General features: G+C 41.6%; 1 protein-coding gene across 6 annotated transcripts in view; it reads left to right on the top strand.

Annotated features, from left to right (window-relative positions):
- The window catches only part of S100pbp (S100P binding protein), a 34,839-nt gene extending 28,120 nt beyond the window's left edge, over positions 1 to 6,719 (top strand). For 4 of the 6 annotated variants that reach the window (XM_051188898.1, XM_051188897.1, XM_051188899.1 and 1 more), the window contains 2 exons: positions 2,866 to 2,950; positions 6,358 to 6,719. In XM_051188898.1, the coding sequence (XP_051044855.1) occupies positions 2,866 to 2,950; positions 6,358 to 6,642 (370 nt within the window). In that variant the 3' untranslated portion in view covers positions 6,643 to 6,719. Of the gene's footprint in view, positions 1 to 2,865; positions 2,951 to 6,357 lie in introns of those variants that run through there. The other 2 variants (XM_051188901.1, XM_051188903.1) reach the window with 2 other exon arrangements.
- Positions 6,720 to 13,732: the final 7,013 nt, after the last annotated feature.

The following is a 13,732-nucleotide window of genomic DNA, read 5'->3' as shown; positions in this document are numbered from 1 at the left end:
GCTACATAGAAAGGCCCTGTCTCAAACTAATGAACAACAAAAACAGTAATCCTGGTTCAGTAAATAGTTTTTCCTTCCTAAAGATGATTGGATATAATTAGTAATGTTCAACTTTTCACAAAGATGGAGACTATTCCTCAAAACCTATTAAAGTTGAGTTTTCTATTTAGGTTTATATAACTCATTATAGGAATGTTTAAAAACTAGGAGAAAAATCTCATTGCTGTCTCAGAAATGAACAGGATTCACCTTAGCTTCAGTTTTTGTTTATTACCTTGTTCTAGGGAATGATTAAAGATGTAGAAGTGTGTGTGTGTGCGCTTATAAAAATAAAGAATTTTGTTTTTTTTTTCTACACAGTATATTTTGATCAGTTTACTTTCCCCAATTCCCTACCCACATAACTTCATATTCTTTATTTAAAAAAAAAAAATCCTCACCAAAACAAAAAACAAAAGAAGAAAGAAAGAAAAGACAATCAGAACAAACAACTAATACGATAAATAACAAAAGAAAACAAAAATTGTTTCCTAACAGTAGTTTGGGTTTTTTGTTTGTTTTTGTTTTGTTTTTTTTTTTTAGTCAGGGTTTTTTCTGTGTAGCTTTGGAGCCTGTTCTGGCACTGGTTCTATAGACCAGGCTGGCCTTGAACTCACATAGATCTACCTGCCTGTCTCCCAAGTGCTGGGATTAAAGGTGTGCACCTCCATAGCAGATATATTTTTATTTTATATACATGAGTATTTTGCCTGCAGATATGTCTGTACCACATGTATGCCTGGTGCCTGTGGAAACCATAAGGGGGTGTTAGATCCTTTGGAACTGGAGTGACAAATAGCTGTTAGCCATATGGGTACTGAGAACCAAACCCAGGTCCTCTGCAAGAACAACAGTTGCTGAGCAATCTCTCCAGCCCCAAGTTTCAGGGTATGGTTGTTGTTGCTGCTGTTGTTACTGTTACTGGAAGTAAAGCAAGCAAGCAGTTTAACAGAAGCCAAAGCATGCAATTAGCTGGGACATTTGAACCCTGAGTTTCTAGAACAGGGTTGGCTACTTTTACAGCTGGGGGTTGGGGATAAAATAGGAAGCAGTCAGTTTCAGGTTAAACCACAGATGACTACAGCTGAGACAAGATACAGGAACCTCTGCCCCGTTACAACTAGGACTTAATTGTTCTGACAGAGGACCTGGGCCTCGTTTCTAGTACTCATTTTAGTTAGCAACCATCCATTACTCCAGTTTGAGGGAAGCCAGTGCTTCTGACCTCTGTGGATACCAGGCATGCCTGTACTTCATATACATACATGCACATAAATACAATACTAAAACTTTTTTCTTTTTGAGACGGGGTTTCTTTATGGAATCCTGGCTGTCCTGGAACTGATCTGTAGATCAGGCTGGCCTGGAACTCACAGAGATCCATCTGCCTCTGCCTCCCAAGTGCTGGGATTAAAGGCATGTGCCACCACTGCCCAGCAAAACAAATTGTTTTAAAAAAGCATTTCATATAGTGACAAGAACATGGTATCACATAAGAACAATTTGAATTCTGGTTTATTAAATAGTTATGACAAGTTTGCTTCTTGTAATTTTTCATATTTCAAATGATATTAAAAACATTTACCTCCATATGTGATTTTTTAATAAAATCTTATTAAGAAGAATTTGCAAATAACCCACACAGCAAAATTATATTTCAGTGATGTTCTGTACAGTTATGTGGTAGTTTAAATAAGAAGGCCCCATAAGCTCATATGTTTGAATGGTTGGTCCCCCTATCAGTTAGTATAGCTGTTTTGGAATGGTAGGGAGGTGTGGCCTTGTTGGATAGAGTGTTACTAAAGGTGGGCTTTGAGTTTTCAAAAGCCCTGGCCAGACCCAGTCTCTGTGCCTGCTGCCTATAATCATGATGTTAAGCTACTACCTACTATTCTAGCACTATACCTATCTGCTTCCTGCCATGATGATCTGGGATCAATCCTCTAAAACTAAACAAGCCTTCAGTTAAATGCTTTCCTTTATAGGAGTTAGTTGCCTTGGTCATGGTGTCTCTTCACAGCAACAGGACACTAAGACAAGTTAGAATAGTTCTGAACATAGGTGATTTTTTTCCCTTGACAGGGTTTCTATGTGTTGACTTGGCTGTCCTGAAACTCAAGTCTGTAGGCCAGACTGGCCACAAACTCACCGAGATCTGCCTGATTCTGCCTCCCAACTACACCACCATGCCTGGCATATGTTTTTTGTTTTTTAATAAGATAACATGAAGTATGTAGTACATTGTTAGTTAAGTTCTCAAAGATTGTGGGAATCATCTTTAACAGTTTTTCTTGTTTGCAAAGAGTGCTTGTCTCCATCTATTCTAAACACCTAGTTTTTCTTTGGTGTATTTTACTATTCTTTGTCTCTGAGCCTTTATATTAGCTACTTTTCTTAAAACAAACCTACAACCTGTTACCTCACTAATTTCTATGTATCCTTCCATCCCTGACTGGTTCCACACCCCAGTAACTACTGGCATATCTCCTTATTACACTTCAAAACCACTTATCTCCCACATTAAGTGAGGGCAGGGACAGACATGATGCCTTGTTCACTGCCACAATCCTAGGTACCTGTGAAGCATGTCACATCTATAAGTTAAGTGTTAAAGGAATGATCATTGCCATTTTTTGTTTCCCTGTCATCATCCAAAAGCAGTGCCTGAGTCTGGCTTATACTTTTTGTGCTAATTGCTTGTGATAATCACAGCGATTATCATAAGGTCAATGCCTTTTTCTTTTCCCCTGAAGTATGTGCTTTGCTGTGATGGAAGCAAGCATTGTACACTCAACTGCCTTCTAAGCCCTCCTCCCTCTATCACAGGTACCTTGGGAGAGCTGGATGCCCTGATGGATCAAGTTCATATGCAGAACCCAGACTGGCAGCATCCTTCAGATCTTACTACACGGTAAGTGTGTCTCCTTCCTCCTAAAGGAGAAGAGGCTAGAGTTTGGTTGCGAGGGAACTATGAGGAGTTGTTTATTTCCAGAAAGAGAAACAGCATTAGAATGAACTAAGAATTGGACCAAAGTTCAAGTTTTAATAGTAGACGCACAATGTTCAACTAACTAGCTCTATTATGATCAATTACCTCAATTTTATGGTTATCAGTAAATTTTCTGGTTCTAAAAAAAAATCTGTTTTGTTTTGTTTTTTTTTTTTAATTTGTAATTGTGTGCATGTGATGTGTATAGGGGGAACACCTGCATTTGTGGTACATGTGTAGAGAAGTCAGTTCTCTCCTGCCACCTTTACATGAGTCTAGGGGTTGGACTCAAGTTGTAGGGTTTCTGCAGAAAGTGCTTTTGCTCTCTGAGCCATCTTGTTGGCCCCAAAGTCAGAATCACCACCTCTTCCTCATCTTTTCATCCTCTTCTTCCTTCAACATTACAAGGTCTTGTTACTCAGGCCAACCTCAGCCTCCCACATCTTATTCATTATGTAGTCATGCATTGCCATACCCAGCTTCAGTATCTGGAGTGCTAGCCTGGGCAGGGTAGCACATATCTTTAATCACAGCACTTGGAGGCAGAGGCCAGTGGATCTCTGAGTTTGAGGCCAGTCTGGTCTACAAAGCAAGTTACATAACATGTTCTAGGCCAGCCAGGGTTTCATACTGAGTCTGTCTCAAAAACAAAAACTGAGTGTGTATTTGCATGTTTTGCCATAAGGTCTCCTTATGTAGTCAGGCTAGCTTCAAAATCATGATCCTTCTGCTTCGACTTCCTGGGTGGCAACATTATGGGCATGTACTATCACATGTAAACTAAAATCTGGATTCTTCAGCTGGCAAGATTGCCCAGTGAGTACAGGCAATTGATGCCAAGCCTATCAACTTGTGTTCATCCCCAGAACTCACATGGTAGAAAGACTCCTGCAAATTGCCCTCTGGTTTTCACACATGAGCTATGGCACACAAGTACCTATACATATATTCACACGCGCACACACACACAAAACAAATGCTTTAAAAAAAAATCTGTATTCTTGATGCAGTGCAGTTTTAACTTAGTGACTCAAAAACCTTAGGGCAGGCATGGTGGTGCACACACCTTTATTCCTAGCACTTGGGAAACAAAGACAGGTGAATCTCTGTGAATTCAAGACCACCCCAGTCTACATAATTCCAGGCCAGCCAGGTCTACGTAGTGAGACACTGTCTTTTAAAAAGTAAAAAACAAAAAACATTTAAGCCTTAGTGTTACTATAATATGTTTCTCTCACATTCCATATTAGGACATCAGGAAATCATATAGAGTCTCCTATATACCCTGTCACTACTTGCTTAGAAGCCAGAGTCTTTTAAAGCACAAGTCAGGTTCCCTTCTTTCTCCCTCTCTCCATTGGCTTCCAGCCAGCTAGCCATTCTCCGTCCTCTAAGAATGCCTGTGTGCTTTGCTGGGCTCATCTACTATCGTTACTGCTTCCTCTGTACCAGAACCACAGCACTTAATCCCAGCACTCTGGGGCCAGAAGCAGGATAATTGCCATAAATTCTAAGCTATCTTGGGGTACATAGCAAATTCCAGGATATGTAGCAAGACACTCTAAATAAATAAATAAATCAAAATAAAACATAAGCAGTTCTCGGTGTGGGGATGGGAATGTAGGTAGCTCAGTTGTAATCTCCACTACACCACACACACACACCTACCTCAAAAAAGAGGGGGTAGTGTAACATAGTTGTTAAAATACATTTTGGAGTCAGATCTAGGCTTTTCTCCCTACTCTTCTATGTGGCCTTGGGAAAGTTATTTAGCCTCAAGCTTAATTTCCTTACTAGTGTAGAAGTTAATGTCATTACTTTCCTAGTAGGAATTCACTAATATTAACTTAGATGGGGTGTTCAAAGAATTCAGCAGATAGTGTCATATAGTGATAGATAAAAGTCAAGTACTGTTAAAAATTTTTTAAAGCCTTGGCTGCTTCTCACAACTACCTGTGTAATGTTCCAGCCTTTACTCCAGGGAGAAAGGGTCTAAGAATCCTTTTTTGAGTCACTATTATTGCAAAGCCTAGCTGGATACTTACCACATCATGCACATGAAGGTCAGAAGATAGCCCTCTTACCTCGTGTGAGTTTTGGGCATTAGATTCAGGTTTGTTAGGTTTACTTGCAGGTGCTTTTACCCACTGGGCCATCTTGCTGACCCTTGCTTTGGTCCTCCCCAGTGCTGGGATTGCATGTGTTATCCCACCACACCTAGCTAAGGATCTGTATCTTTGACTAGATTCTCAAGTGGTTATTGGCAACAGTTTTGGACTTGAAATTGAGTCTCATTATTAAGGGTCTTTCTCAGAAACCACAATCAGAGCAGGTGACTCTCAAACCTTACTGTGGCCTGTATTATTGGTTGTGCAGTCTCTAAGCTCACCATATGATAGTCACATGATGACTTACCTTCTCTGAGAATTCTTTTTTTATCTAATTCTAGCTGATGTGGTTTAAGCAACCTTGATCTGTGTAACAGTGAAGTCCTGTAGGAGACATAGGTCTGATGAATCAATGAAACACAGTTCCTGCTCTAAACACTTCTAGAAGAAGGAAACTATTTTGGTTTTTTTTGAGGCAGGGCCTTATGTAGCTCAAACTGGCCTCTAACTCATGTAGCTGAGAAAGCCTTGACCTCACATTGCTGAGGATTACAGGCATTCGCCACAATGCCTGGCTTTTAAACATTGCACATTGGTTTTCCTTAGAACATGGTATATGTGGCACTTACTAACAATACCTGTGTAAGAATGGGGTGACTTTGAGAGTTGTAAGGAAATAGCATTTATGATATGGCTTTCAACGTACAATTAAATAGTTTAGAATTTCTAAAATTGTAACATCAAAATATAATATTAGCCCTGCATAGTGGCAAATACTCTCATACTCAGGAGGCAGAATCAGGTAAATCTCTTGAGTTTGAGGCCAGCCTGGTCTATATAGTAAGTTCCAGGAAAGCTAGGGCTATGTAGATATGTAGAGAGACCCCCCCCCATCTCAAATAAATAAACAACAACATATATAATCTGATTTCTAGAAGTAAAAATATCTTTAAAAATAGTTGTGATAGCAGCCAGGCATAGTATCACATGCCTTTAATCCCAGCACTTGGGAGGCAGAAGCAGGTGGGTCTCTGCCTTTGTAGACCATAGGCCAGCCTGATCTACAAAGCGAGTTCCAGGACAGCCAGGGCTGCTACACAGAAAAACCCTGTCTTGAAAAACAAGATCTAACAAACAAAAAAATTAATTATGGTAGCTGTTTTGTATCCAAATGACCATTTCAACGGAAAATTCTTCCTGTTTTTACTCTCTTCTCAATAGAAATTATGCCCGGTTCCGACAGAAACCTCTACAAAGATACAGTCTGAGTCAGTGGGTCGACAGAAACAAGCGGAGTCACCATCGTTTCCAGCGTCTCCCAGACTTCTCCTACAGTCCATATGTTTCATCTCATCCACAGTGACAGTCCCTTCCCAGGGTTCAGTCCATAGCAGCATCTTAATTTTCCTCTGCTATTTTTGTTTGTATATTTTGAGTTTTATTTTTCACAAGATTTTTTTATTTAAAGAATTTGTCACCTTTTGGAAATGCCCATTACTGTCTTGAGTTTTTTTTATGAGGATCCTCCTGATTTGTGTGTCTGTCTATACATGTTTCAGCAATATTAAGTAGTATTTTTCCCTCCCTCCCTCCCTCCCTCCCTCCCTCCCTCCCTCCCTCCCTCCCTCTCCCCCCTCACTCCTTCCATCCTATTCTCCTTTCCTTTTTTCTTTTTAATTTAAAATGAAGGTAGCTTCTCTTTGAAGGCCTGCAGTAAGCCAGAACTTCCTGTCTTCATAAATACCAGCTCTAAGAACAGGCAGTAGACTACTTGTAGTGCCCCAAGTAAATCACCTTCCATTTACTGTAAGGAAGGGATTATTTTGCAGGCTACAAGCCAGTGTTACTGTTGATAACTCATTCATGGGTAGAAGTCACTTTTAACAACTCCTCTTTTTAAGTCTCTTGAGTACTTGTCAGTATTTTAAGGTTGGCAATTTGGGGCATTTAAAATAAGATGGAGTAGGAGAAAAGTCCTGCTGAAAGGATAGGTTAAAAATGTAAATCTTCTCCTTTCTGTGCCTACTAGCTACCTTTATTTTTTTTTATTTTTTTTTTTTTTTAACTATTGGCTGTTTTCCTTCTCTGTTAACTATATCTTGCTCACAGTGTTTGTAAACCTTAACACACTTAACTGACAGAAGATAGCTGACTAACCCTTGTTGAATATTCCATGGTTTTGTGACTGGTTGATTTCTTGGTCCCTTCAAGGGTTCTCCCATTCCCAGTGACCACTCTGCTCCTGGAGTTTTTACAGGAGATGTTCTTATATTCTGTTAGGTGTAAACATACCTTTCAGAATGCCCTCTGTTTACTGAAGAACTTCCGCCAGAATCTTGCCTTGGTGATGATGAGTCAGTGCCATTGAGATGTCTGGGAATCTTCAGTTTCATGTGCAAAACCCCAAGTTTATGTGTTGGTGTTATTCTAGGAGCCTCCTTCCTGTGGAAACCTTTGGAGAGGCACTGTTTTTCTCTCTAGTTGACTACAGGTACCTTTACACCCTGTATGTTAGCATTTGATTAGTCCCCATCGTTTCTCATTAGTGCTCAAGAACGTCTGGAGAAATTAGGATTGAGCCTGTGCATCACAACATTACCTACTCTTGAGTAATGTTTGGTGTTCTAACCAAAGCTCATAGGCTTTGTGTGTTTGTCTTAATGGATGTCTACAGGCAGCCCTAGACATCATTTTTGGAGTTCATGCTGCTATCATTCATTCTGTGAATGTTATTAATAGTTGTGTAGCCTCTGTCTGGTTTTCTTTCTCATTTTTTGAGTGGGTAACCCATCCTAAATATTCTCTCACTTAGAAAAGTGATTCTTTTTTTGGAGGGGAGGGGTTTCAAGATAGTGTTTCTCTGTGTAGCCCTGGCTGTCCTAGAACTTGCTCTGTAGACCAGACTGGCCTCACTCAGAGATCTGCCTGCCTCTGACTCTCAAGTGCTGGGATTAAAAGTGTTCCTCACTACTGTTTGGCTAAAAAAAAAAAAAAATGACTGATTTAGGAAAATCTTGATTTCCCCCCCCCCCCAAGCCTTCAGAGGATTTGAATAAATATTCCTAAATGTTTGTTGGTTTTATCCAGTCAAGGGTTTTCTTTTTTTCTGTTTTTTTTTTGTTTTTGTTTTTTGTTGTTGTTTTTGTTTTGTTTTTTGTTTCTGTTTTTTTTTTTTGTTTTGTTTTGTTTTGTCTTGTTTTTTAAATCTCCTGTGTAGCCTAGGTTGGCCTTCAATGCAATATTTAGCCCAAGATGGTCTTGAACTTCTGATCTTCTTGCCCCACCTCTTTAGTACTGGGATTACAGGTGTGTATCACTATGCCCAACAAGAATTTTCTCCCCACCCCCCAAGACAGGTTTCTCTGTGTAGTCTGGCTGTCCTAGTACTCACTGTAGACCAGGCTGACTTTTAACTCAGATATCTGCCTGCTTCTGCCTTGAGTACTGGGCTCAAAGGCATGTCCCACCAATGGCCAGCTTTTGACCTTTTTTCCCCTAGCAAGGATTTTCTATTCCTTAATTCTTTGGTTTAGATCCTGTGATTAGACCTTCAGAGGCAGTAAGTAATCTAGTCTCTTCTCTGAGTTGCCATAATTATCATTTACTTCATTGGTTACTTGTCTGAGATGCTGTAAATTAGCCTGATAGGATGAGATATGCCAAATAATCTACCTTTGGGACCAAGACAAAGTTAAAATTTAATCTAGCTGGAGCAGTTAGCATGCTGGCTAGTAGTTCCCCCACAGATAACACAGGGAGTGAAGGACAGCATTTGCTTAGGCAGAAATCTGAGATGCTCTTGCTCTCCTGGTACTGGGGGTTGAAGGCTGAATGTATAATGGGAGCCTTTGCCAAATCATATGAGTGACAGGTTAACTAGAAAATGTGACAATCACATTTCCTCTAGCTCAGATAATTCTGTTTTTCTAAAGCGTTAGCAGCCTAATTAAATCTGTTGGACTGGGGGAGGAGAGAGCTGTTCTCTGATGGTTAACATGGTATTCTTTAAGGAGAAAAACAAAGCCAAAGAAAACTCGTTATCTGGCATGTTAGCCATAAAGATGGTAATGGGCAAAATCTAGAGTTTTAATCTCTTCAGAGCTGCATATCTCTTATCTTATTTTTGGTATTGGCCTCTAAGTCTTATATTGCAGATTAAATTTTTGCTGTATTTTTAAATTTGAGTGAGGGTTTATGTACATTTAACTGTACTTAGCTTTTATTGTCCATGATAACAGGGGTCTTGGCAAAGCAAAGTAAAAATTTGCTGTTTAAATAGTTTATTTGTAAGTAAGGAGCCTGAGATAACCAATAGTTTTGCATCTAATATGGGCTCTGATTTACTTGCATTGTTGTCAGGATCAATTATGAAACTTAAGTTTGGTGCCTTTTTTTTTTTTTTTTTTATCATGTTTTTCCCCTTGTAGCAGTTGTGTTTAATGTCATTAAAAAGAAATAAAAGTTCTTGTCAGTGGCATATGTACTGTGGCCGTCTGTTTCGGGCTTCGGAGGAGGGTTCTTTGCCTTCCTCTGCGTAGGTCGTTTAGTAGGATATGGGAGGGTGGCAGCGTTTAGTAGAGCATGATTCTGGGAAGGAGGTGCTTGCTCCCTGCTCTTTTGAGGGTAAATTACAGTGTTGAGGAAGGCGTTCCCACAGTTAAGAAATGCCAAGATTGATGGGAATTTGCAGCTATGTACAGTGCATGTCTGTAGCCTAAGCCATCACTGTGCTTTGGCTCTTGCAGAGGGGAAGACCACGCAGCACCATCAGGCACACAGTTCCCTGTGTTCCTTTCATGGCTCCCTGGTTGGCCCCTGTGTCCTTCCCTTGAGCTAGCACTGACCAAGGAGAAAACCATGCTATTCCAAGGCAGTTCTCCCTTTGAAGATAGGAGAAATCAGATTCAATTAATTGAAATTGGTGGTGGTTCTTAGCCCAACTTCTCCAGAAATTGTTGCTCCAAGAAGCTGGCATGAAGATTGGATGGATGTGGGTAGATAATGGAGAGACGGCATTCTTTAAATGCCATTTATGAACCTAATCTTAGATTGACTCCCTAGGAGTAAGGGCACAAGAGCAACAATGATAAATTGTCACCTGCATTAGCCAGTGCTGCTGGGAAAGTAGCAACATAATTGGACAGTCTGCTTTTTACATTTTGGGTTGTTTTTTTTTTTAAACATTTTTTTATTGATTTATTTTTCTTATTTTACATGCATTGATATTTTGCCTGTATGTATGTTTGTACAAGGGTGTCAGATTCCCTAGAACTGGAGTTATAGACAGCTGTGAGCTGCTTTTTGGATGCTGGGAATTGAACTCATGTCCTCTGTAAGAGCAACCAGTGCTCTTTACTGCTGAGCCATCTTTCCAGCCCCATTAGAAGTGTTTTTGAGACGGAATCTTTCTGTGAAACCCAGACTGGCCTCCAACTTGAAGTTCTGCCTCCATCTCCAGAAAGGAAGGAGATTACCATGCCAAGTTCTAGATTACAGGCAAATGCCACCATGCTAAGTTCTTATTTTGTCCTGTGTGTGTGTGTATTCTAGACAAAGCTGTTCAGAAATGTACAGAAACTTGGTAAACACTCAGCTATTTGATACACGTGAGATATATATATATGCATTGTTCCTGTAAAGTGTAGAGGATCTGTTGGTAATTATTTCCTGTTTATCAATGTGTCAGTTTCTACCCCAGGTGTCAAAAGGTTTCAAAGACCAGGATGAAGTCTCTGAAATGATGGTGTCTCATATCTTCCGTTCATCTTGTTACAGAGAAGTGGATAGAAGAAGGACCTTTCTCTATGGGGAGCGGGCTCATTCTCAAAGAGGCCCATCTTGAGCTTTTATAGAATGAAAAACCAATGTCCTATTTTCTAGGAGAAAACAGTTATTCCCCAAACGATTGCAGGGTGTGTGTCTGTGTGTGTACATGCATGCCAGGGCACCTGTCGGGTAAATGTTTCCATTTGTCACAGAAAGAGTCAACTGGTGGTCATTGTTGAAATTCCTTAATGAACAAGCACCTGCCTTGTCATTTCAACCCATTTATTCCCTGGTAACAGCTGGAACATGTAGATGGAAAAATATGGCTTTCCCAACCAGCACCCAACCAAAAACAGGAGGAATATGATCTTTGGGGTAACCTTTAGAAGTCTAAGTGACAATCCTGAAATATATCACCAGGCTATGATCTGTATACAGAGAACTTAACCTTGGGCTCTATTTTCAGGTTTGGTTTTTTTTTCACCCATGGGCTGCTCCTGGGGGCAGTCAAGGTGTCCTGTTTATAGAAGCTGTTTGCCCCTAGAGGTACTTATTAAAAGCAAAATTCACTAAGAAAAACATAAATAGAAGTCTGAAAGATTGTCATAGATGGCCTAGTGAAATGTGTGTCTGTAAAGGGCTGGATTGAGTACAGAGGACATCTGTACTGAAAGGCTAGAGTTAGACGACAGGAGAAAGGACCCTGCTTCAGATTCCCAGCAGTCTTCCTCCTCCTCTTAGCTCCTTGGCCTCCACTGTGTTTCTAGGACAGCCTTTAGTCATTATCCTGGGTCAGTGGGCTCTGGAAATCCTCTTTGCATATGGTTTTGATAGAAAGGAAGCCTACTCCACCTTCAGAGAAGTGACTAGCCAAGGTTAAGGTCTCCTGCCTTTCTGTCCAGCATTCTTCCCACAGGACTGCTGTGGTCTTGGTCTCAGAGCTTCCCCAAATTCAAGGAATCTTTGGAGTCACCTGACAGGAATGGAGGGACCACTTCTCAAATAATAGCTGTAGAGTTTGGCTATAAATAACTATTTCAAGAAGCATGCAATCATTTCAGGAGAAAGAGGACAGAACCTTTAGCTAAAGGAGCAATTTGCTCCCTCCAGATCCTCTGTGGTATACCACAGGCATGGATGAACAGGGAACCTTGACCCCAGCCTGTTAAGGGCTCTCCAAACCCCACTAACTACCTCCACCAAATGCTTCTCAGTTGGAATACACTGGCAGAGAGAGGCTTCTAAGATCTTTCCCTCTGCTCTCAGAACCTTAGCAGCCTCCTGTGGGCACTGCACATCTGAAGTTCTGTCCCCTGCCCCTGGACAAGAATGCTGGAGGTGCCCCATTTCCTGGTTCGCTCATTGGCTAATGGCATCCTTACTCTGCCTGCCTTTCAGCCTTCTGTGGGGATCTTAATGATGTTCCTTTAGCAGCCCGGAAGAGCACGGAGTGAATGCAGAATTACTTCTGCAGAAAGCAGCCTTTGCAGTTCTTCATTTACCCACCCCAGAAAAGAGCCACGGGCCTCTGGCAGGAATAAGCACACAGCGCTATCCCCAGGGGAAAACCCTTTGTTTTAAGAACTGAGCAGGCGCCTGCATACCTATGTGGTGAGGCAGCCCAAGCTGAGCTTAGAGAGGAGCCTCAGAGAGAGGATGGTAGAGCAGCTATTTTCTTCTCCTACACGTGCACCCCCATCTGTTCGAGAATTCCCTTCCAACTCGAGCTTGGCTGGCAGGCATGTCCCTAAGAAGAACTGACTCCCTCCTCCACACATCCTGACTTGCTGCCAGTTGCCAGAAAAAGAGGGCAACATTTGGGCATTTACCAGAGGACAAGGGTGTGCCTTTTCATTTGTCTTTATTTTACATTTAAAAAGTGGTTATTGCTCTAACTGGATCGAGGTAAGGACCTCTCTTAAGGAGCCTTGGCCTTGCAGCCCCATTCAGCAGGGATGGAAGTCACAAGACGATGAGTGGAACCTCATGCCCTCCCAGGAGGAAGCCCTTAGTATTGCTGACATCTGCCCTTATCTGTCTCTCCTCCCCTGCCTGCCACACTTGGAGCAAGCAGGGTGGGGGTGACCCAGCCTTGAGAGCTGTTAGAGACCCAAATGAGGGGGCAGTCACTGGGTGATGGCTTTTAGCTCTCTGGCTGGGGCACCAGTACTCATCATTCAGTACAACAAATACTTACCAAGCACCTACTATGTGCTGGGAACAGCCTGCTACACTACCTCGGCCACCAATGGAAGACGTAGAATTCACTTTTCCCATGCAGGCATTTGGCAGCCATGGTACATCAGTCCCAGAGAAGTCTGCTTGCCTCATCAAGCACCTTTTTTTTTTTTTTTTTTAAACTGGAAAGGGGCAGAGGAGAGGAAGAAGGAAGAGAAGAGAGCACTAGCTGTCACTTCACACTTCAAGCTCTAGGGAAGGACATGAGAACTCTGGATACTTTCATAGGACCCTGAATGAGATGGCAAGATCCAAAGACTCAGAGGCCAGTAGTGACAGCAAAGCTGCTCTCTTATCTGGTGAATGGCTTTCCGACAGGTCGCTCAGCAGCCCCTAGAGTGTAGGATATAGATGTGCCTTTTTCAGTTATCCAAGCCGATGCGGCTGCAACACTGAGCCACTGCCTTTAAAAGTGGGCAGCACCTTCCAAGTCTTAAAACTCCATACTGATGCTCTCACCATAAAGAAGACTGAAGTCACCAGCAATCCGCTCACGTCTCAGCAGAATCCTGTACCCTCTGGAGTGCAGCCCTCTGATTGTGTTTTCCAAGAGCCAAAACAATAACATTACACACGTTTGCAAAGGTGTGCC

This window comes from Phodopus roborovskii, unplaced genomic scaffold, assembly GCF_943737965.1.
Source record: "Phodopus roborovskii unplaced genomic scaffold, PHOROB, whole genome shotgun sequence".
Lineage (NCBI taxonomy): Eukaryota > Metazoa > Chordata > Mammalia > Rodentia > Cricetidae > Phodopus > Phodopus roborovskii.
This window is presented reverse-complemented; position numbering and strand designations above follow the sequence as displayed.